The sequence below is a fragment of the Podarcis gaigeae genome, assembly GCF_964106915.1.
Source record: "Podarcis gaigeae genome assembly, chromosome: 3".
Classification (NCBI taxonomy): Eukaryota; Metazoa; Chordata; class Lepidosauria; order Squamata; family Lacertidae; genus Podarcis; species Podarcis gaigeae.
The window spans coordinates 84342168-84364459 of NC_139680.1; the positions used below are offsets into that span (position 1 = coordinate 84342168).

General features: G+C 41.3%; 1 protein-coding gene across 1 annotated transcript in view; it reads left to right on the forward strand.

The window, feature by feature from the left end:
• The first annotated feature begins 1696 nt into the window (after positions 1-1696).
• CMTR1 (cap methyltransferase 1) overlaps positions 1697-22292 on the forward strand; it is a 34052-nt gene continuing 13456 nt past the window's right edge. Inside the window, exons 1-17 of the mRNA XM_083732293.1 lie at positions 1697-1918; positions 4418-4552; positions 5531-5685; positions 9142-9300; positions 9899-9991; positions 12403-12474; positions 12858-12952; positions 13032-13104; positions 13332-13530; positions 14006-14124; positions 14986-15082; positions 15884-16016; positions 16716-16895; positions 17610-17666; positions 18076-18133; positions 21034-21102; positions 21834-21965. Coding sequence (XP_083588419.1) covers positions 4423-4552; positions 5531-5685; positions 9142-9300; positions 9899-9991; positions 12403-12474; positions 12858-12952; positions 13032-13104; positions 13332-13530; positions 14006-14124; positions 14986-15082; positions 15884-16016; positions 16716-16895; positions 17610-17666; positions 18076-18133; positions 21034-21102; positions 21834-21965 — 1821 coding nt within the window. The 5' untranslated portion in view covers positions 1697-1918; positions 4418-4422. The remainder of the gene's footprint in view (positions 1919-4417; positions 4553-5530; positions 5686-9141; positions 9301-9898; positions 9992-12402; positions 12475-12857; positions 12953-13031; positions 13105-13331; positions 13531-14005; positions 14125-14985; positions 15083-15883; positions 16017-16715; positions 16896-17609; positions 17667-18075; positions 18134-21033; positions 21103-21833; positions 21966-22292) is intronic.

Below are 22292 nucleotides of genomic sequence, written 5' to 3' on the forward strand. Positions count from 1 at the left end.
ATCGAAAGGTCGGCGGTTCGAATCCCTGCGGCGGGGTGCGCTCCTGCTGCTCGGTCCCAGCGCCTGCCAACCTAGCAGTTCGAAAGCACCTCTGGGTGCAAGTAGATAAATAGGGACCGCTTACCAGCGGGAAGGTAAACGGCGTTTCCGTGTGCAGCTCTGGCTCGCCAGAGCAGCGATGTCACGCTGGCCACGTGACCCGGAAGTGTCTCCGGACAGCGCTGGCCCCTGGCCTCTTGAGTGAGATGGGCGCACAACCCCAGAGTCTGTCAAGACTGGCCCGTACGGGCAGGGGTACCTTTACCTTTACCTTTAAAATGGTTGCTGCCTGTAGCAATTTGTTGGTAGAAAAAGCTCCTGGTCATATTTTTTTAAATACCACTCTCCTTATCACTTGTCTCTTGCTGTGGACAAGCCTATTCTTAAATGCTTTCCTGGTGCATCAAGTATTTTAAAGTCATGGGTATACACAAGGGACGGGGAATCTCTGGCCTTCCCATCATACTCAGCCGCCAAGAGGCAAGGTATAGTGGGTGTTGTTTGACTACACAGGTTAGCTATCTCTGGTTTGCACTGATATGCCCATGTGAAGCTTGCTTGTACTGTATATATTTGTTTTTGACTGTTTGAAGGCGTAAACCATTCTGTCACCTACCTGGACTTTTCAGGGGAAAAGATGGAGGACAGAAATTGGAAAGACTTCATCTGTTACATATTTATGCATTCTGCACATCTCCTTTTTTTGGCTTAGGGGCATTCCATGTCAAGTGATCCAGTGACATTTACCTTACCATTTTATATTGCTTTCATTTTTCTGTTTCCTAAAAGTAGTAGAAGAAAAGATCCCAGTAATTCAAAACTAAAAATACAAATCTCTTCAGAACTTTATGGGCTTTAATATGATATGGCACACGATGGATTTACTTTAAACTTTTAATTTAAGTTACAAAATTTAATGTTTTGAAAATTTTTAAATAGTGATATAAAAAAATCAATATGAATAAAGAATTCCAAAAAAATAATATTTCATATTTTAAAGAGCTTCCTACAAAATTTCATCTTGGGATCTCAATGGGATCACATTAAAAACAAATACTTTGTGCATATATGTCTGCCTTATTGGGTTCTAATAAGGATAAATGGGTCTTGGGGGGGAAATATGGTTTGAAATCATGTTTATACTCTTGTATCAGTTACTCCTTCCCTCCCAGGAGTGGAGGGGAAATAACATCAGACAGAGACCTCTCTACCAATTGTATTTCTATGGTCTGAGTATCTCCCTGAGCAATGCAGCTCTGTAGACTAATCTCCTTATGCTAATTAGCAAGGCGGCTGATCTTCCACAATATCCAACTAGTTACTAGGACATGGGTCTACTCTGAGCTATCCTTCACCTACGTGTGAAGCACGTAGACTATTCCAAATGCGCTGCATTATTATTTACAGCACTTTTAAAACGTCATATTAAAGGGAACTTACCCCCCCCCCCCCATCGTACAAGGTGTGGAACAAGAAGCTTACGTTTTCGCTTAATACAGTACTCCCTTGTATGTACAGTATTCATTGCGCGAGGTGCAGTGATGGCTCTCAGATGCTTCGCACTCCCTCAACACACTCTGCAGCCTCCCGCCGCGAGGGGACGCTGCGGCTCGGGCACCCAGCGCCTCTCTAGGACTTCTCCCCTCCCCATTGCGTCATTAGTTTGCGCCGCGCGCGAAGGAAGGGCCCCGTCCCAGTGCGGAGCTGCCGGGAAACGAAACTGAACTGTGGCGGAGAGGAGTTGGGGGGATCCGGCCTTCTTTCCTCTCTCTCTCGAGCCCAGGCGCGTGTCTGGAGGGGGCTGAGGCTCGGCCTTCGCGGTCTTCTCTGCCCTCATCTCCCGCTCCGGCCTAAGACAGAGCCTCCCCCTTCCCCTCGTGTGAGTGTAGCAAAGGCTCCCGGGAGGGTCGGGGAGAGCGAACGAGCCTCGGGGGGCCCCGTTTTGCCCCTGCTTCTCTGGCCCCCGCCGCCCCTGTCATGCTGCTTTTCCGATTGTCTCCACTTGTTCGCAGCTCCCGAGAAGAATCCAGGCTGGCCGCCCCTGTCTGCCCCGCTCCTTCCCCAGTTCCTGCCTCTCCCCGTTATGTCTCCTAGCCTAGCCGAGACCTTCCCTCCTGAGGGCATCGCTTAATAGGTTTCTGTCTCTCCTGTGTCCTGATACTCCTTCGCCTCCCTTTTCATCTCCATCTCCCGGTTTCCCCCTTTTACTAAGGCTGAGATTCTAAGCATGTTTCCCAGGAAAGAAGTTCTCTTTAGCTCATTTGGACTTACTTCTGGGTCAGGTTGCAGCTTTCCACAGACTGTGGATTCTGCACAGAAACACACGCTCCCTTTAGCTTCCACCCGGAATCCCAACTTCTTCTCCTTACCTAAGCCACATCCATCCTTTGATCTGGTGTTTGCCTCTGATTCTCTCCCCCCTCCCCCGCCCTTAGACCTCTTTGCAAATTAGTGTTGCTTTGTTGTGGTGGCTATATTAAGGCCATCTCTCCCACCCCTGTAAGGTTTGGTAAATATAAGTACACTGCCTGGCATCTGAATTAAAATATATTCCTAGTTGAGCACTTAATGGCTTCGTCATAGAAATGGGTTTTGTTACAAAACCAATCAACTGGATGAAATTGTGAAGAAACTATCAGTTACAATACTGTGCTTTACTTTTTGTTGGGTATTGAAGACTGTACATATTCAGAATAAAATTTGAGACTGTCCCCCAATGTATTGTGAGATCTAGCATTGTGCAGTGTTCTTTTATATAATTCATGTATATTTCCAAGTTAATGTGACTCAGTGCTACTGTTGAGTAAAATCCCTCATTGCCCAGTGATGGATGGGCTCGAATCATATACCTACATACCTCGAAGTAAGCCCCAGTGAACTGAATGGGATTTAAGTAGGCATGTATATGATTTGTGCTGTAAAATGTTGCCCATAGAAGAACTAAAATGAGAATCTTCCCGTTGATACTCCTTTTAACTAGCTGCTGTTTCTCGTGCTGATTGCAGGGAGACTGGAAGGGGATGGCTTCATCCTGGAAATTTTACTATGCCTATACAACTTTAAGCTTTCAGCTCTTATGTTTAACATTCAATCTACTCAGTTTTATGATTTGTACAAATGAACAATGTTGTGTTCACCACCGTTAATAAGCATAGCCACAGTGCTGTCCCTGTTGTTCCTCACTTGCCTCAAGAAAATTTGTACCACATAGTTGATGCTTCTTCTCCTAGTTTTAATGATCCCAGGAGTGGTAAATTCAGTGGTGTGTTATTTAGCCCTATTATGCTGTGGTATCAGTGTATCTTCCATAACAAAAAATAATGCTTTTGATGTATTTATTAGCAACTACAGTACATTATTGCAATATATGAGAGCTCATATAAATAACATTATTTATAACCAGGTTTCTGAATGCTCTGGCATTAGAAACTGGTTCTTCACAAATTTGTTAACTCAGGACTACCTGCTAAACTGGTGGTATACTTTGGGCACCTTTTGTTATTTGTTTATGTACTGTGATAACTTAACAAGCTTAGGCTGCAGCCTCTTACCTAGAAGTAAGCTGGTGCTGACTCAGTAGAACCTTCTGAGTAGATATGTATAGGATTGCATGGTTACAGCTCCGTCCTATTCATGTTTACTTATAAATTTGCCCCTCTGAGTTCAAAGGAGCATGCTGTACAGTCATGTGCATGGTTATTTGGCAGCATCTCCCACTCTCTTAATAGGGCTTACTCACTAGCAAGTGTGGTTAGGATTGCAATCTTAAGATGCAGTTGTATGTCAGTAACCTGGAAGTAAGGCTCAATGAGAATAAACAATAGGATTGTGCTGTTTTTTTCTCTTGTGTGTTTATCAGTGAAACCTGAATTAGAACTGTGTTCTACTGGGATGTGTGTCTGTATGATGAAAGTGGTGGAATGAAAACACGCTATGAAAATGCGTATTCAGGTGTTTTCATTCTTTTTAAATTAATGGAGAGCAAATTGTTTGCTTTCCTGATTTGCCTCCTATTTTATATGAGTGGTCTTGAAAGTGCACAGAGGAAAGAGTTTTCTTCTTAAGAGAATGTTTCTATATAAGGACTGAAAACCTGAATACTCCACTGCCTTAAAATTATGCCACACTTATGAATGTGTTTGAAACTATTCTGGCACATGGTGAAAACCTTCTTGTTTACTATGACTTTTTCTGACTATTACCACCAGCCATTCTGGGGTTTTAAGAATATTTTTACTGTCCACCAGATTGCATTGTAATCATTTTGACTGTATTTGTATTGTATTTCTTGGTATTGTTGTACACCACCTTGCGATGCCCCTATAATAGGCAATATAGAAATATTTTAATAATTAAATATTTTGTTTCCTCCTTGCAGAGAAAATGAAGCGACGAGCAGAACCTGAATATAGCAGTCCCCTAAAGAGGCAGAAGAAAAGGATCGAAGAGTTGGGTCTGACCCTCAGCTCCACATCAGATGATGAAACGCAACTTGGTAATCATGGAGCTCAAGGTAACTATAGAGGTAACATCACATGGGCCTGTCCACATCTAAACTTGGTTGTGCTGCAATCAACCTTTCATTGGACATAGAATGGAGTCATGGACTAACTGGTATCATTAGAACCCTGCTTGCTAATTTCCAGAGAAGAATAGTTAAACCATTGTGAGTACCATGTGAGGTCAGAGGCACTGGGGCTATATAGGGTACAAACAAGTCAGTGGAATTTTCATTTGTTATTGCAGTCTATAAACAACTTTTCTGACTCAGCTCCATGACTGACGGCCATCCAACTTCTACTTAAAAACCTCCAACGAAGGAGAGTCCACCACCTCCTGAAGGAGTCCATTTTGCTTTCGAACAGAGCCAGTGTGGTGTAGTGGTTAAGAGTGGTAGTCTTGTATTCTGGGGAACCGGGTTCGTGTCTCCGCTCCTCCACATGCAGCTGCTGGGTGACCTTGGGCCAGTCACACTTCTTTGAAGTCTCTCAGCCCCACTCACCTCACAGAGTGTTTGTTGTGGGGGAGGAAGGGAAAGGAGAATGTTAGCCGCTTTGGGACTCCTTCGGGTAGTGATAAAGTGGGATATCAAATCCAAACTCTTCTTCTTCTTCTTCTCTTACTGCTAGAAAGTTTTTCTTGCTGTTTAACTGGAATCTCCTTCCTTGTCACATGAAGACAGTGCAACACTAAGGATTGTGTTTGAGGGATGTCTGCTTCCTACAGCACTTGGTGGCAGTTTAAAGAGATATCCAGCAGTGAATTGAACTGTAAGGCTCAAGCGCCATAGTTTAGTGGTAGAGCAAATGCTTGGCATGCAAACAGTGCCAGATTCATACCCCAGTATCTCCAGATAAGTCTGAAACCGTGGGGAGCTGCTGCCAGCCAGAGTAGACAGTACTGAGCTAGATAGATCTATGTTCTTCTCCATGAATAACTTGATTATACTGTGGCATAGACTGAGTGTTTCTTCCCTTTGCTTGGTTTTCAGAGTCTTCCACCACAAGCAGCAGCGAATCTGATGGCGAGATCAGTGAGAGGCGGCCTGTCCTCGGCTCTTTCAGCAATAAGTTCAGCGCAGACTCCCTTGTACAGGGCACATCCTCCCGATACTCCATGTATAACAGCGTGTCTCAGAAGCTCATGGTAGGTCAGAACACCCTTGCAAACATACTGTGGAAACTGAATTGAGGGAAATAAGAGCACTGTCAGTGGGATCCACTTGGTAGGATTCCCTTTCCCAACTATATTGGAACATGTCTGGGCCAAATATGTGTCCAGAGTGCTCTTTCAGTAAGTTAGGAAAGCTGGAAGGCTGCATAGTCACAGTCATGTTGCAAATTGCATAATTTGCCATTAAGTTTCAAGTTGTACCATTTATTTTTAGGAGCTTATTTCTAGCTGTAGTTGGTGGTGGGGAAACTTTTAAAATTTGAACGCATATCTGGTTCAAAATCAAGGAATGGTTATGTGTTTTGAGTAGCACTTCAAAGCTACCATGTATGCTGAAACATATATGCTTAGCACTCCACCTTGTACTTACCTGCCCCGTCATAATTGTTGTCCTTAAATATCTCCTTACCTGCTCTTTGCAAGTTTCTGGAAAGAGGCATTTCAGGGAAAGGTATGAACCAAAGTTCGGTTTTCCTACATGCTAAGAATTTTAGAGAGGTGATTTCAGCACTCTTCTTTTGCTTTTAGTATTGCCATTTACAGCGTGAATTGGGACAGAGAAATCTGCATTATAAACCTTTTCACCCATGATTATTATATTTCCTTAGGAGCAAAAGCAAAACTTCAGTGCACCTATGTTCTCAGACTACATCCAAACGTTCATACTCTGTAGCCCCCTTCTTTTTCTTTACTTCATGCTATCAGAATTTCAGATGGACTCCTAGCGCAATAAATCTTTAAAATAGATTCAAATGGAATTCCTTGTTTGGGGCACTGGAGTCATGTTGCTGTTTGTGAGTTCCTGTGTGTGCATAGTTTAAACAACTTTTTTGAAATATGGAATAGTTCATCCTAGGCAAGTGTGCATAACTTCAATGAAGTATCATGCAGGTTTTAGATCTGACCTTCCACATAATACAAAAAATGGATCTTGCCTTTATAATAAAATGTTCCAATCTTCAGTATTTTAACAACAACAACAACTTCAGCTGTATTGGACAGGTTGCAGAAACTGAACTTGGGACAGCCTGTCCCTTAGTCTAGAACGGACATCTTTTTCCTGGTAATCTTGAACTGCTTCATAGCAGGCAGAAGTAGGTGAAGCTTTTCTTACCCTTGTGATCCAATGATATGGAAATCTCCACTTGTTGAATTTCAGTATGTCACACAGGTATTAAAAGCACAGGAACCCTGCCAGGGAATTATGCAAGCATTATATCGGGGAGGAAATTCAGAGCTCCGGTTGTCTGTGATGCACCTTTTCTGAGTGAAGTGCTCAGGCCTTTTGAAAATAACTCAGCCCTCATCAGTATTGCCCTTGGCTAATAGAGGCCTGCCTGATTCTTATCTGTCAGTGAGCAGTTAATTAAATCCATCACAGAAATCAGTAATTACTTTCATGGTAGAGGATTTGCTGTAAGCTGTGCTGGAGTTACAGTTCTCAGTGTGAGGTGAGCTCTCCTAAAGAAATATGTGCAGTTGTTAGGAGATAAATGAGCCCCTCCAAGCTTATATTGTTTGTGTGTGATTATTTGTGTAGATTAGCTGAGGAATCAGTTCCTGATAGTTATATTACAAGAAATTGAGTGAGTGTTATATTCCTCTTTGTGTTTCTAGGAGTAAAGTTGTTTAAGCAGCTTCTGATTTCCCCAAGGAATGTCACAACTCTGGTTGAACATCCCTGGCTCACATATGTTTCTAAAAGAATAAAAGCTGCCAAAGAAATAGTTGATCTACTTAATTACAAAATATTCTGCCCAAGGTAACAAACTATAGGTGAATCGTAACAATAAGAACCAATACAAAATAAAATATCAAAAGTCAAAATGGTGTCCTGATCTGAAATATTTTCACTTGCTTCCTAAAAAGCTGCAAGGAAGAATATAGGTGGGTCTCTCTAGGGAGGGAATTCCAGAGGGTGGCAGTGCTACAGTACGAAAATCCTGTCTCTCCAACAGTAACATTCCAGAGAGTTGAGCCACAAAGCTAGACCTCCCCTTCAGACCTTGGCTTTCTTTAATGGACAGTTGAGGAACTGGGGTTTGCAGTCTTTCAATCACAGGTCCTTCCTGACTTTAAATTATATCTGTAAGAGCACAGCAGGTGTTTAATAGTGTAAAGGAATTTTAAAAATATTTTCAATCAAAAAATATAACCGACAAGATCTATAATTCTATTTGCTCTATTTCTATGGTTTTCAAATGTCTGTCTTCAAGGAACCTCTTCATGGCAGGTTGAATCTTCACATTTCTGCTATAGAATCCCTGTGCATAGCAGAGGATCCTAGGGTCACTCTGTGTTAATTGAGAGTGTAGCATAGAATGTACCCCAGTTCTCCTGCTACTTCCATCTTCTAGATGTTTATGTGAGCTGTTTTACAGGGAAACCTGTTTGCCATTACTGATCTGTTCGTTGAAATAAATTAAAAAATTAAAAAAATTGTCCAGTAGCACCTTAGAGACCAACTAAGTTTGTTTTATTTATTTATTTATTTATTTTTACTGCATCAGACCAACACAGCTACCTACCTGATCTGTTTGTTGAGACAGTGGTTCTCAAACTTCCCCCACAATGGACGACAGGAAAATTATGGAGGGTCTTGGTGGACCACTTAATGATTTTTCTGCCAGTTTTAGCAATTGTAATGATGCTACATTCTCTTTAATGAAATCAAGATTAAACTTTTAAACCTCTAGTCTTCTCCACTCCTTTCAAATGCCTCCTCCCAATCACTTCCAATCTATCCCACTCACCTTAGAACCTGGCCGTCTACCTGCTCTTCACAGACATGCTGCAGACCACCTGAAGGAAGTGGACAGACCACCATTTGGCAACCTCTGCTTTAAGTTGTACCTGATAAGCTTTCAAGGAACCCCAGAGTTCCCTGGAACACAAGTTTGAAAATCCTACTGTTGGCTGAAGGGTTATGGCTAACTGAATCCCATCTGTTTACTGTTGTGAGGTTCACATGAACTGCTTTGGGCTTCTGACATGTGTGAGACAGAAAGAGAGAGACCATGATCACAACTGTAGTCTCATTACAGACTTTTCTGTCCAAAGAGCCCAGAGTACTTAGAGGTTGATAAACTTGACAAATGGCAAATAGCTATTGAGTTCTTCACAGGTTACTCATTTGTAGCAAGGCGTTCATTTTTGTTGTTGTGTTTACATGTTTCATTCTGTTGATCTAGCTTCATCCTAATTAAGTTGAACACACTTGAAGGAGAGTCCAGAAGTCTTCTATGAGATTCATTAAGTGCACTCAATACTTTTTAATCACAGGAGTCTAAGATGGCCTGATTTATTTATTTATTTATTTATTTATTTATTTATTTATTTATTCTGCTAGTCCTCAGCCTAAGCACAGAAGGTAGTGCATAAATTTGTTGTTAGACGTTACTAAGGAGCTTATTCTGCATTGGCTTACAGGCCAAAATGGGTTTCCGAGAAGGTGAAGGTCTTGGAAAATATGGCCAGGGGAGACAAGAGATCGTTGAGGCCTCTAAACAGAAAGGAAGACGAGGTCTGGGGCTGACTCTGAAAGGATTTGACGGAGAAGTCAACATCAATTGGCAGGATGAGCCAGAGGTAATTATGTGCACATTTTGTTCCTTCCACATGTTTTTTGTGCTTTCCACTTATCTGTTAGGCATTGTGGAGAGGTCTTTTGGCCACTGGCTCAGGTGAAGTTCGTGGCAAAATAACCCTTGGTTTGAAGGCTTTTATCTTGCAAATGGTGCTAGCCTCTGGGAGGAATTCAGCCCTTTGCTCTTCTGATCGTTCCATCAGCACAATAATTTTAGCTTTCCAGATGGAATTATTCCCCCCTCTCTTCCCCCTGCATCAACCCCACCCCACCTCCCAGAACCCGGAGTGGGTTGAAGAGAGGGGAGAAAGCCCTGATGTTCAAGTGGAAGTCCTTATTCAGGACTCTGACAGGATTTGTTAAGTGAATCCTGTCCTCTGTCTGGTAATCTATTTCAACTTCCTTATTCTTAATTGTCACATGAACATATTGCCTGCCCATGTGTTATGAAAACACTATGGTTCTCTTAAAGACATTATTTGAATTTCAGCCGTAAAAGATTGTGTTGAGCTTCTGGTTTACTTCCAAATATTAAGGGAGTTAAATTTTGCTGCAGCATACACAGTCTTCTTTTTTACTTATCTTTTCTTATGTTCACAGGCTAGCGCTTATGAGCAAGTGGACTGGTTCCCAGAATGTACCACTGAAATTCCAGATGCTGAGGAAATGAAGGATTGGATGACTATAGGCAAGGTATGAAGCATGGGCAAGAGAGTTAAGGGCTAAGCCAATTAAGAATTCAGAGAGGCTGGGTACCAAGTCTAGAGGTGCCATTCTGCATGCAAAAGTGTAATGCAGTTTGAGTGATGCCCTTTCCCTGACACAAACACATTAAGACCGGGTCAGAATGACCAAAATATTGAGTAAACATTTTAAAATATAATTAATATTAGGGAAGCCAACTGAAGTAAAAAAATACATTTAATAAATGCCAATAAAAATATAATTAGATGATTTTGACTTTCTCAATATTTTTTATTAAAATTACAGATGAGCTCCAAACATTTTATTTTAGTGCTTGGTCCACAATGAACTCCTATATAAATGAATTTCTATTTACAATTTATTTATTGCATTTTTGTTTTGTCCTCCTCCAAAGAGTTGAGGGTGCGATATATGGTTCCTCTTCTATTTTAGTCTCATGTTGACCCTGTCAGGTAGTGTTAGACTTAAGAGAAAGTGACTGCCCATGTTCACCCAATGTTTTGGCTAACATTCACTTCCGAACTATAATAGCTTTTATAAGAATTTATTACTTATGCCCCGCTCATCTGACTGGGTTGCCCCAGCCACTCTGGGAGGCTTTCAACAGAATATAAAGAACACACAATACATTGGACATTCAAATCTTCCTGATACAGGGCTGCCTTCAGATGTCTACAGAATGTCATATTGTTGTTTATCTCTAATAATAATAATTTATTACTTGACTAACAACAACCATCTGTTGAGAAGGACCTGTGAACAGTCCAGCTCTTCCATTTTCTGTACTAAAAATGTTTTGCTGGGTGATGTGGGCCTGGGTCCTAGGTTGGTGTGTTTACACTCATTATCTTGCTGAGCTCTGTGTTCTCAACCTGAATCCATACTTCCATGTGAAGGGAGCAAATTAACATACTTGGGTATTCGAGGGCTACTCACTCTGTTCTTCAGTATCAGATTGCAGTGTGGATAAGCTTCATCCTTGTAATTGCTGCATTTGTGAGAGCTTGAGTACCTTGACAAGCTGCTTAATCACAACAGCAGGAAGCCGCATTTTCTGTAGTGATGCTCTCATTTTGTACAGTGTTCTCTGTCTGCCTGGCACAGAATATTGCTGCTCACCAGTGATATAGTTTGAAAGGCTGCAGCCTAGCCAGAAGTGTAAATAACAGCAGTGACAGGATTTTTCTTTTTCTTGGATACCAGCCGTTTTTATTAATGATATATAGTGGCAAGTGTTTGATGTACCACAGTGATTCTTAAGGGTGTTTATACAAAGCTAGCTTCCCCACTTTTCTTCAGGCTGCAAAATGCCATGTTTATTAGTCTGCCTGGTGAGTAGATATCTAACTGTTCTTAGATTGAAAACTGAAGTAGAAATAGATGCATACTCCCAATATGTACTTGTATACTGTTTCCTGTTGCAGTGAAACAGACTGATTATTGATCAGCCTTGCTTCTGACTCTTATAAAAAGTGCTATGAGCCCTTGTTAAGAGTGCATTGGGCTTGGACCCAAGCAACAAGGCTTTGATCTTAAATATCAAATAAATTCATTGGTAGCCTTGAGCACGGCACACCAAACCTGTTTCCTGTATGCAGAGTTTCATTAAGTTGCCTTCTTGCGCAGTTTTTTAAAATTAAAACTGGGTGAATGTTTTCCATGCTCCCAAGAGATTTTTCAGACCACCAAAATATTCTTCAGAAGCCCCCTTCCCAGCACCCCTTTTTTTGCATCCCTTTCAGCAGCAGCTTTGGCAGCATGTACTTGCTTTTTGTTTTAAATAGAGAGTGGTTCTTGCAGGCTACATGAGCCTATGAAGTGGAGATCATGTAGCCAGTATGTGATGATGGCACCTAGTTTTCAAGTTTGGCTATCTGATGTCAACCCAAAAAGTCTGGAGTGGGTTCACACATAGCGATATTTGCTAAATGTCACCTCTCAGTGTTTTGATCCAAGTTTTTATTAGCATAGGTGATTTATTTTTTAAAAAAGCAAAGCTCTTTAAGAAATTAGGCTCCTGTCTGAAGCCATTTCCATGTGCATTACTTGCTTGATCAGCAAGTATGGCCCCAAATCAGATAAGTATTCCATTTAGCCCATGATTCTTTAAACTATTTCTTTTCAAAGTTTGAAAAAGAATTACATGTGGGAAGCTGTTGATAAAGGCAGGTGTCTACAGTTCCAGTCCCTCAGTCCTATTTCTCATACTGAAAAAGTGATGTGTCCGTTTATCTGGCACACAAGGAGTAGGTCAGAGTTGCCACCTGAGAGCAGATGCCCCAAACTATTGTTTTTTGTTAGATCTGCATGTTTTCATGAATGGTGTCTTGCCACAATGTCTTAATAAAGAGGAAGATGTTCTCTTTGTTTATTCATTTCCTCCATATTTTATTCTCTAGAAAAAACTGGTGATTGATGATGAAACACATTTCTGTGGAGAAGAACTCCTACAGAATATGCTTCAGTGCAAGGTGAGTTTTGTCTGTTGGGGACAGAGCCTCTCCGTGGAAGAGAACGGGAGTATATCTAAGATCTGGAGGCTCTGCGAGTTGGTTGTTTTGAGACATTGGGGGTCAAGTGACCTAGACACTTCATCCATGCAATATAAGGCATTAATTTCGAGACCAGAATTTAATTCTCAGGCTGTGTTTTAAATCTTACTTGAGCAGGCCTTTGTTTCTTACTGGCTTCAAATGGTTGTAGTGGTGCTGCCTAAGTTATTGCATCTTAATACCTCCAGCTAGAGAATTTTGAGCTCATTGCTATTCCCCTATAGCTAGGTTCCTGTAATTTGATATTACTTAACTATAATTTGACCTCCTTGTCAAATTAGACTTGTTCCTTCTTTTTCCAGAGCGTGTTTGATGAGCTGGATGGGGAGGAAATGCGCCGAGCTCGTACAAGGTCCAACCCCTATGAGATGATCCGTGGAGTCTTCTTCCTAAACAGGTCAATGGAGGATCTCAGATTTGCGGCCCTTGAGTTAGCAAGGGCAGACTCTTAACAAGTCTCCCTCTTGCATTTACAGAGCAGCAATGAAGATGGCAAACCTAGACTACGTCTTCGACCACATGTTTACAAACCCAAAGGATTCTCGAGGGGTAAAGGTTTCTCTATTTCTGTAAATCTTCAGTATCTTCTGTGAATGGGGGAATTGGGTGGAAAAATCCTTCAGAGTTTTACTAAAATAGTTGGGTTTTTTTGGGGGGGGTTGTTTTTTAAGTGCCCTGGCAGTCAGGGATGCAGTACAACAATGCAGTTGTTTCTTTGGTTAGTCAGTTGCTTCTGTTGAGGTGCTTTGAGTCTCATCCCTTATCCATTTTGGCAGAAACCTCTGATCAGAGATCGTGATGCAGAGCTCCTGTACTTTGCTGATGTATGTGCTGGCCCCGGGGGCTTCTCAGAGTATGTCCTCTGGAGGAAGAAGTGGCATGCAAAAGGTTTTGGCATGACCTTAAAAGGACCAAATGATTTCAAATTGGAGGATTTCTTTGCTGCTTCTAGTGAGCTCTTCGAGCCTTACTATGGTATGTATAAGCATGTATTTATGGCCACCTTCTCCCCACCCCCTCATAGTTCATCTTCAGTGTCAATTGAAAGACTTAAAGAGTTTTGAATGCACGTGCATTTTTAAATCTAAAGCATTTTGGCGACAGCTCTGTCAGTACCTACAGAAGTTGTATATGTTTTGAAAGTTGATTGCCATTTGATCTTAGAGACAGACAGGTAGGATACACAGATTGTTGCCACTGTGTCCCATTTTTTTAAACAAAGGATGTAATCAAGTGTGGAAACTACCAAGGATAGCAAGGAATACCAACATCACGAGAGGCGAGAGAAGTGGCGCTTCTTTTACAAAACTTCTCAGATCACTTTATGCAGAAGTGTAATCATAAGTTTTTAAAATGAAATAATGAGAAATCTTTGGAAATGATTCTGTGGTATGTAATGAAAATAATACACAGCGGACGAGAGCAAATTCCGTGCTTTCCTTGCTCACAGGTGAAGAAGGAATTGAGGGAGATGGAGACATCACCCGTCCCGAGAACATCACTGCCTTCCAGAATTTTGTGCTGGACAATACAGATCGCAAGGGGGTACATTTCTTGATGGCTGATGGGGTATGTTCCTTCTCTTTCCCCTTTGTTCACTGAGCTAAGAGAGGGACCTAGCTTTGTGCATTATGATGTGACATTTAGCTTGTTATAAATGTGATGTGATGATTCAGAGAGCTTATACACACACACACACACACACACACACACACACACACAAACAGGATTACCTCTGGATATAGATAATGGATCAGTTTTGTTTTGGGTTAGGATTAATGGTTTCATTTCAGTACAAATAAAATCAACAAATACATGGTGTGGTGGTTCATAGAACATCACAACATAGATTTGTTGCTGATGTCCCTCACCAGCATATCTTAGCACTCAGTGTACAGCACGAAAGCTGCTGCTACCCTCTGCGAGTGCATCCTTGTTCCTTCTAGTTGAATAACACACACTCTGTGTGTATGTGTGTGTACACTGTGTGACAGACAATGACAGTGGCTCCTTGTGTGATGAGTACTTCCTAGAACTGATAGGTGTGAAGAGAAGGATGATGCAGAGGAGGAAGACTCTTCAATGAGGCACAGTGCCATGAAGATGATCCCCCACCCTCCTGAGTGTGGGACTAAGGAGGACTACTTCCACCAATTCTCTGCTCACTCCCTACTCCATCCTTACTGACTATTATCTCAGTTACCTCTTTACTGAAAGTGAGAAGCAAGCTTCCTCTTCCCTGACAGATTATGGAAAGGCAAAAGCGCATGTTAAGCCCAGGGAGGGAGAAGGCAGCATGCAGCTCAGTGGGCAGGCAGTGACTTGTCACACTCTCCAAAGAGGGAAGGGTGAATTGAATTTAAGTTTCTGTTTCATGAAATGTGATACTGGGTTTCAGTTACATGGTTTGCTGTTTGCTGTGTGTTTCAGGGTTTCTCTGTTGAGGGTCAGGAAAACATCCAAGAGATTCTAAGCAAGCAGCTGACTCTTTGCCAGTTCCTCACAGCACTCTCTGTCGTACGAACAGGTGCTTCTCCACACACTCCCCCCCCCCCGTCTCTGTATTTCCCCTTCTGTCCCTTGTGGCTTTAGTGTTAACTATTCTAGACTCTCTTATCTCCACCCCCACTTTGCGCAGTATTTTGTAAGAGACCAGACTCTTTGTTTTTGTAGGTGTTGGTCCTTCTGTTCCTCTTCTATAATTATGGATCACTGTTTTTAAAATAAGATTTGGATTTGGAAGCTCTTGGCTATCTCCTCGTATTTGCAGAATATGAAATTCTCATAGCGAGGCAATGGAGAACTTTATGTTGGCCCTGGGAATTACCAGCTTACCATGGAAACGTTCTGAAGGCAGCAGGCAGAGGACTTTGCGGGAATCCCTTCTGTCCAATCTCTTCCCTTTTCGGGGAATTAGGAGAGAAGTGGTAAATGGAGGTGAAAAGGGTTGAATGACTTTTGAAAATGTGATTGTTAAGTACCCAAGAGAATATCCTGTGAGATTTCCACAGCATGGTCCTCCATATCATCTATGGACAAGAATGGCTGCTGTCATAAACCATGTGTGATATAGACAGTGTGTGGGACAGATTGGGGAGGCCTCCATCTAGATCTCGGCTCAGCCATTATGTTCATTGTGTAGAAGGTACTGTTTTTCAGCCTAATCTCCCTCACAGGTGCATGTGAGGATAACATGTCATAACCCCATGTGCACCACCCTCAGTGCCTTGGAGGAAGGGTGGGATACAAATATGATTAATAATAAAGTAGTGTGTGTTTCTCCTTTCTCTTTGTAAGGTGTAGCTTCAATTTGCTTTTTCTGCTCCAGGAGGGCACTTTGTCTGCAAAACCTTTGATCTGTTCACGCCATTCAGCGTTGGCCTAGTATACTTGCTCTACTGCTGCTTTGAGCGTGTGTCAATCTTCAAACCTGTGACGAGTCGCCCTGCCAATTCTGAAAGGTGAGACCCGAGCATTGTGGAAGGTACCTGTCTCTTTGAACACTGTGGCTCTGATAAAAAAAAAGGTTTGAAGTAGCTGCAGCTTTGCTACAAACTCTATGAGAGTTTAGGTTCTGTATCACATTCAAATTGTTTTGCTAAATATTTGCTGGCACATCAAACTGCTAAATGGGAGGCAATTAAATTTTGTAATGAGAGGATCACTTGTAATCCTTCATGCTATTATATTTGTTAATGCTTGAAGTTTCTTTTTGCCTCCTACCTTTTTCAAATACTTTTGGAGTAAAATTTCCTCAGACAGATAATGCCCAGAAATTGCTTGTATACATACCTTCTTTTCAGTGAATTTGATGCCTCTGGGGCCATTGCCAAAAGAAGCCCAGATCACAATAAAATGTTTCTAAAGCACATTCCCAGTTAATTGCAGGATTGTGGCCTAAGGTACTGCAGCTCATCTGGGGCCCGTCAATATCTCTAATTTTCTTGTCCTTAAAATAGGAATAAAACAAGATGGAACTGGGAAAGTGTTTTGCACTAGTGGAAGTAATAAAATATATGATAACCAATAAAGGTTGTCATCACCTCTTGCAAAAGCAGAAAGGGTTTTCTGCAAGCTGCATTTATTTCATCTTACAGTTTGTTACAATGCATCAGAAGGTCATTATAGTTAATGAGCAAATAGTCTGTCTCACCCTGCAGGTATGTGGTATGCCGAGGATTGAAATCTGGAATTGATGACGTGAGAGACTATCTTTTCTCGGTGAACATCAAACTCAATCAGCTACGCAACACAGACCAGGATGTAAACCTCGTTGTCCCTTTGGAAGTAATCAATGGTGACCATGATTTCCATGATTACATAATCCGATCAAATGAAAGGTGAGTTGAAGGGCAGTGAGAAGAAATTGCAGGGTTTTGTGGTGCCCTTTCTGCTAGTCACTTTTCCTAAGCTGTCTGCTTCCAATATTCTTCCTCTGCAAATTCCATATCTTGTGGATTAGTTCACAAGACAAAGTGAATGACACACTGTATAACTCATGTCCTGTCCTTTGTTTTCAAATGCCAATTAGGCACCATTAATTGTAGATGCATGATTAATGGCACATCTAGATTACTCACTCCTGCTTTGTATATTGTAGTTTCGTGGCTTACTCTACTCTGCAGTGATAATATAAAACTGGTATTATCAGTTGATCGTAAGAAATCTTGCTAATTTCTGTTTTTTTTGTGTACTTTATTCACTTGTTGCATTTCTGCATTATCCTGACCAGTCATTATTCTTTTCTTTTTAACCTGAAAAGCAGCAAAAAAACCTTACTTTCTGCGCAGATAAGAATAGTCATAGGTTAACATAAACAACAACAACAACAACACACAAAACCCAACCTCCTTTTGTGAAGGAAGAGTGAAAATATTCCTCAATTCCCTGGCAGTACCATTGCAGCATGGCCAGTTACTGTATTGTATTGAAATTGGTCATTGTGTCTGTTGGTTATTTTTCATGCGCATTCTGATTCACAAGATCTTCAGATAGCTACTTTGTCAATTTAGTAGATAATGCATTCTAAAGCTGGGACCTGCTTTCTCTTCCAGACTCTGCGCTGTTCAGATCAAAGCACTGGCCAAAATCCGTGCCTTTGTTCAAGACACGTAAGTATATTTATATTTAAAGGTGCTCTTGGGTGAGGGCCGAACTGTAATTCAGGTTTGTTGTTTGTACTGTTTGAGATGTTACAGCCTTCATTTGGTGGTGGGGCATGGGAGAGACTTGCATTAAAGTGGCTCTATTCCAGGGAACGTCATTCAAGTCAGTCAAGTTTGTGGTTTGCGGTATTCTTTTATAGATCTTCCAGGTGTAATTTCTGGGGTCTAGAGCAGCATTTCAGAAGTTTATTTGAGGGTCTTCTTCACCTTGTTTTTGTTTTTATGGTGCATAAATCACTATGTGAATTGAAAAGAAGAATCCATCTTTGGGGACAGGTGTGTGTGTTTGGGGGGGGGCAAGCTGAATTATCCTTTTTACTGGAAAATTCAGAAGAACCATCACAAATTCTTCTAGGACCTTGAATGAACCACGACAGGCTGACATCCGAAAGGAATGCCTCCGACTCTGGGGGGTGAGTAAAACCACAGAACAGCAAACTATAGTTTTGTACTTCTCCTTTTTTAATGTCTCTGTATTCTCTGTTGAAGAGGATTTTCTTCCCTTAAAAAACCACAGGGCATGCTAGGGACTGTATATATTGTTTATATATAATTCTGTGTATTTAGAGAGTGATGGTTAGAGAAAGAGATTTTTATAAAACCATTTCCCAAAGGGTGGGATTGTCGCTAAACTAAAGATCTTCAGTGACAGAAAAATTAGTACTAAGTTAATTGTGAATGCGAGTATAACTTACTTGAGACATTCATGATGAATGCCAACTGCCTTCTAAAGCATCCATATTTTAAATGCCTGTTCCTGACTTACACACCACAATAGGTCATCTTGGACAGCAAGTCTCTTAGGCCTAGAACATGATTTCTGATCATTCTACTAAGTTGCATTGACCTATTAAAGTAAATGACAAAGCTGCAGGCCATGCTTTTTACACTGGAAAATACAGAGGTCTTTGAGTTATCACAGCACATACGGTCTCAGAATGAATTCTTTCTCCCTTGGCCACCCTACTTTTTTGGGTTAGAAGTGTGCAACTAATGAAGTTCAAACTTCCACCGCTTGGATTTTATTTCAAATTGATATTCCCGTGACATAAGATTTGTGTAGTAAAATGAAATAAACAGATAGGTTTACACATAAAATTTTGCTTGTAAACCGTTGGTTCGTATTTGGGTTTGATGCATTGCAATAGGCAGTTGAGGCTCTTCAAGTCTGCGTCATGATATGCAAGCTTTTAAGAAGTTGACTGCTGTTAAAAATAATTCTGCTGTAATTCTGCTACCAGGATGGAATAATTGTGTCTCTTCTCATACTTCATTGCACTTGTTATAAGCTGCCTGATCGATAGCTTCATGTTAAGGGACAGCATAGAAATGTAATAAAACAAAATCCCCATATTTCATGAGATGATGCCACCCATTATTACTGATCATAGCATTTTTCTACTGGAAGAAGAAAAACCTTCTTTCTCTGTGTGTCTTTCTCTTAGTAACATGTGAATGGCTATTGGAGTAACAAGTTGGTTAAAAGAAAATAGCTGTTTAGCTGTAGACTTGTTAAATTTAATAAATCCATACCTGCTTTTAAAGAAAAAAATTCTCTCAAGTGTAGCCTGTGGAAATTCAATTTTAAAAGCATTGAAAGAACTCCTGCCATTCACAATTAGCTAAAAACAAAAGCGTAGACTGAAACATAATGTATGATGAATCTTTAAGTAACAGCTCTTGCTTTTTAGTATGCATCCCATTCCTATTATCTGAGAAATATCTCTTTGGCTTAAAATGTTTAGCGGCTGAGGGAGTAAATGTCATCGTGTGTGTGGACGAAAAGGGAATGTCATACCCTAATTAACCAAAAAGAGCAATGCCACTTAGTACTAGCCAGCTCTTAAGAGTGCTTCAATATCCCCTTTTGTAGTCACAGTCTGATGAGTTGATTGCACTGTTAGTACATGCTTTAGGTATATTGTTCTAAATGAAGTTAGTGATTGTGAGTAGGGAATCATGGTGCAGTGCTGTTTTTGGTTAATTGGCCAAAATAAGAAGTCGTATTTTGGCATGTGTATGAGTTGCTACTCAGGATACTCCATAGGACCCTAACATAAATAAACATAGATCCTTATAGACAAGAGCAATTTCTCCCCAAACATACAAAGGACCTCACTTTCAGCATTCATGGAAACTACTACTCTGTAGCAAATGGGTAGAAAACTTAGGGTCCTCCAGGAGTTGTTGGATTATAGCTTCTATCCTGCCTGACCCATGACTGGGCCTGATGGGCAGTGGAGTCCAACAACAGCTGGAGGACCACAAGTTTCTCACCCTTGCTCTAGGTGGGGCCACTGGATAAATATATACTTTACTTCATCATTCAGAGCCGAGAAGAAGAAAACTAAACAGGAACACAAGAAGCTGCCTAATGCCAACTCAGACCATTGACCCATCTAACTCACTGATTGTCTGTGGCGCACCAGGCTTTCAGACAGTGTGTCTTTCCCAGCCCTTCCCAGAGCTGCCAGGAATTGAAGCTGGGAATTTATGCATGCCAGCAGGCTCCACTATGGTGCTCTGACTCTTCAGCTGCAACCTGTCATCCCTGGATGAAAGCTGGATTGTGGGGATGTTTATGGCAACATATTTTGTGGCTAATTAACGTATTTTTCGCTCTAAGACACACCAGACCACAAGGCGCACCTAGTTTTTGGAGGAGGAAAACAAGAAAAAATATATTCTGAATCTCAGAAGCCAGAACAGCAAGAGGGATCGCTGTGCAGTGAAAGCAGCAATCCCTCTTGCTGTTCTGGCTTCTGGGATAGCTGCGCAGCCTGCATTCGCTCCATAAGACGCACAGACATTTCCCCTTACTTTTTAGGAGGGAAAAAGTGAGTCTTATAGAGCAAAAAATACGGTATCTATTGTGCGAAAGAGTACTTTTTTCTTTTTATTTGAAAAGGAACTGCTGCTCCCATTGTTCCTATTGAAATCAGTTGCCAAAGTCTACTGGGCGTTTTGCAGGCATGTTGAAAAGCTGTAGAAGCAGTGTGTAGCAATACTTCAAAAATAATGCTTTGGGTTCTTCCATTCATGAGAGGCAGAGAGATTGTGAGTAAGAGGACAAAAATAGCCCGAATACAAGTTAATTTTGATCCATCAGTAGCTCAGGGAAACTCAAGCTCTTTTGTCTTTTACAAAATAAGTTAATATTTTAATGTGCATCTGCCATGGCTTTCTTTTTGCTTCTCCATACGTCCCCTTTATTCTATGCCTGATGAACAGCAAATAATTAGAAGCAATGATGGAATAAATGTAATGTGTGAACCAAATCCTTGTTGACTCATTGACTCTTGGGTTGCTCTAGATTCCAGACCAGGCCAGAGTTGCTCCATCCTCTTCTGATCCCAAGTCCAAGTTCTTTGAGCTAATTCAGGTGAGACTTCCAGTTGCTGTTTGTTCTGTATGCTCAGATTAAATTAATGCTCTTTATCATGAGACAGCAAAAAGCTAAGATGGGGAAAACACTCCCTCAAGGCATCTTGTATTGGTTGATGTTAACAGCAAAAGGTGAAGTGTATCGTCGTAAGTTTGGAGCTGGCTATTACGGAGAGGTATATCTGCTTTGTCTGTCCCTAAACGTATGTATCTACTTATAAACTCTCTGGTCCAAACAATCAGTTTTGCACACAATATATTTGTGATCAGATGCAGCATTGTGCAGTTATTTTGACAATTGGCTGTTGGAGGCAGAAAATGTCACTACGTCAGTAATAGTAATTTATTATTTGTATCCCTCCCACCTGAGTGGGTTGCCCTAGCCAGTCTGGGCACAGAAAAATACAAGGAAACATCAGGTATTAAAAATTCCCCAATAATCTTCAAGTGTCTCAGGAAAGTCGTGTAGTTGTTTATCTCTTTGACATCTGATAGGAGGGCGTTCCACAGGGTGGGTGCCACTACCAAGAAGGCCCTCTGCCTGGTTCCCTGTAACTTCACTTCTTGCAATGAGGGAACTGCCAGAAGGCCCTCAAAGCTGGACTCAGTGTCCGGGCTGAACAGTGGTGGAGATATGCAGTATATGGAGCATGGAAATGACTTCCTTAATTCCAGTCATTGTGATAGCCTTTTCTGGGATAACAATTCCCTCTTCTTTTTTGTTTTTAGGGTGCTGACATGGAGATCTTCAGTTACAAACCAACACCTCTCAACTCAAAAACCTTGGAGAAAATCCGACCTGTGCTGGATTACAGGTGCATGGTGTCAGGAAGTGAGCAGAAGTTCCTGCTAGCACTAGGGGTAAGTGGTAATAATCAAATGTAACAAAGAGTTTCAGCGGGGGGGGGGACCCCCTGTGTATTTTAAGCAAGTTAGTGCTTGGTTAGCAATTTCATTCACCCATGCGTTGCTCCTGTTTATCTGCAGGAATGGGCTTGTTTTAGATCCTGGCTTAAATCACCATGGTGGTTGTTTGGTCTGTGGATTACCTTTGCTAGTATCTCACTGATACGTTACAAGCCAATTTTTATAGTAAGCTTTACCTTGTTTTATAAACTCACCAACTACATGATCTTATCGTGTTCTGATAACATGATTTCTTAATTTCTTCAGTGAAATTAAGTCCCT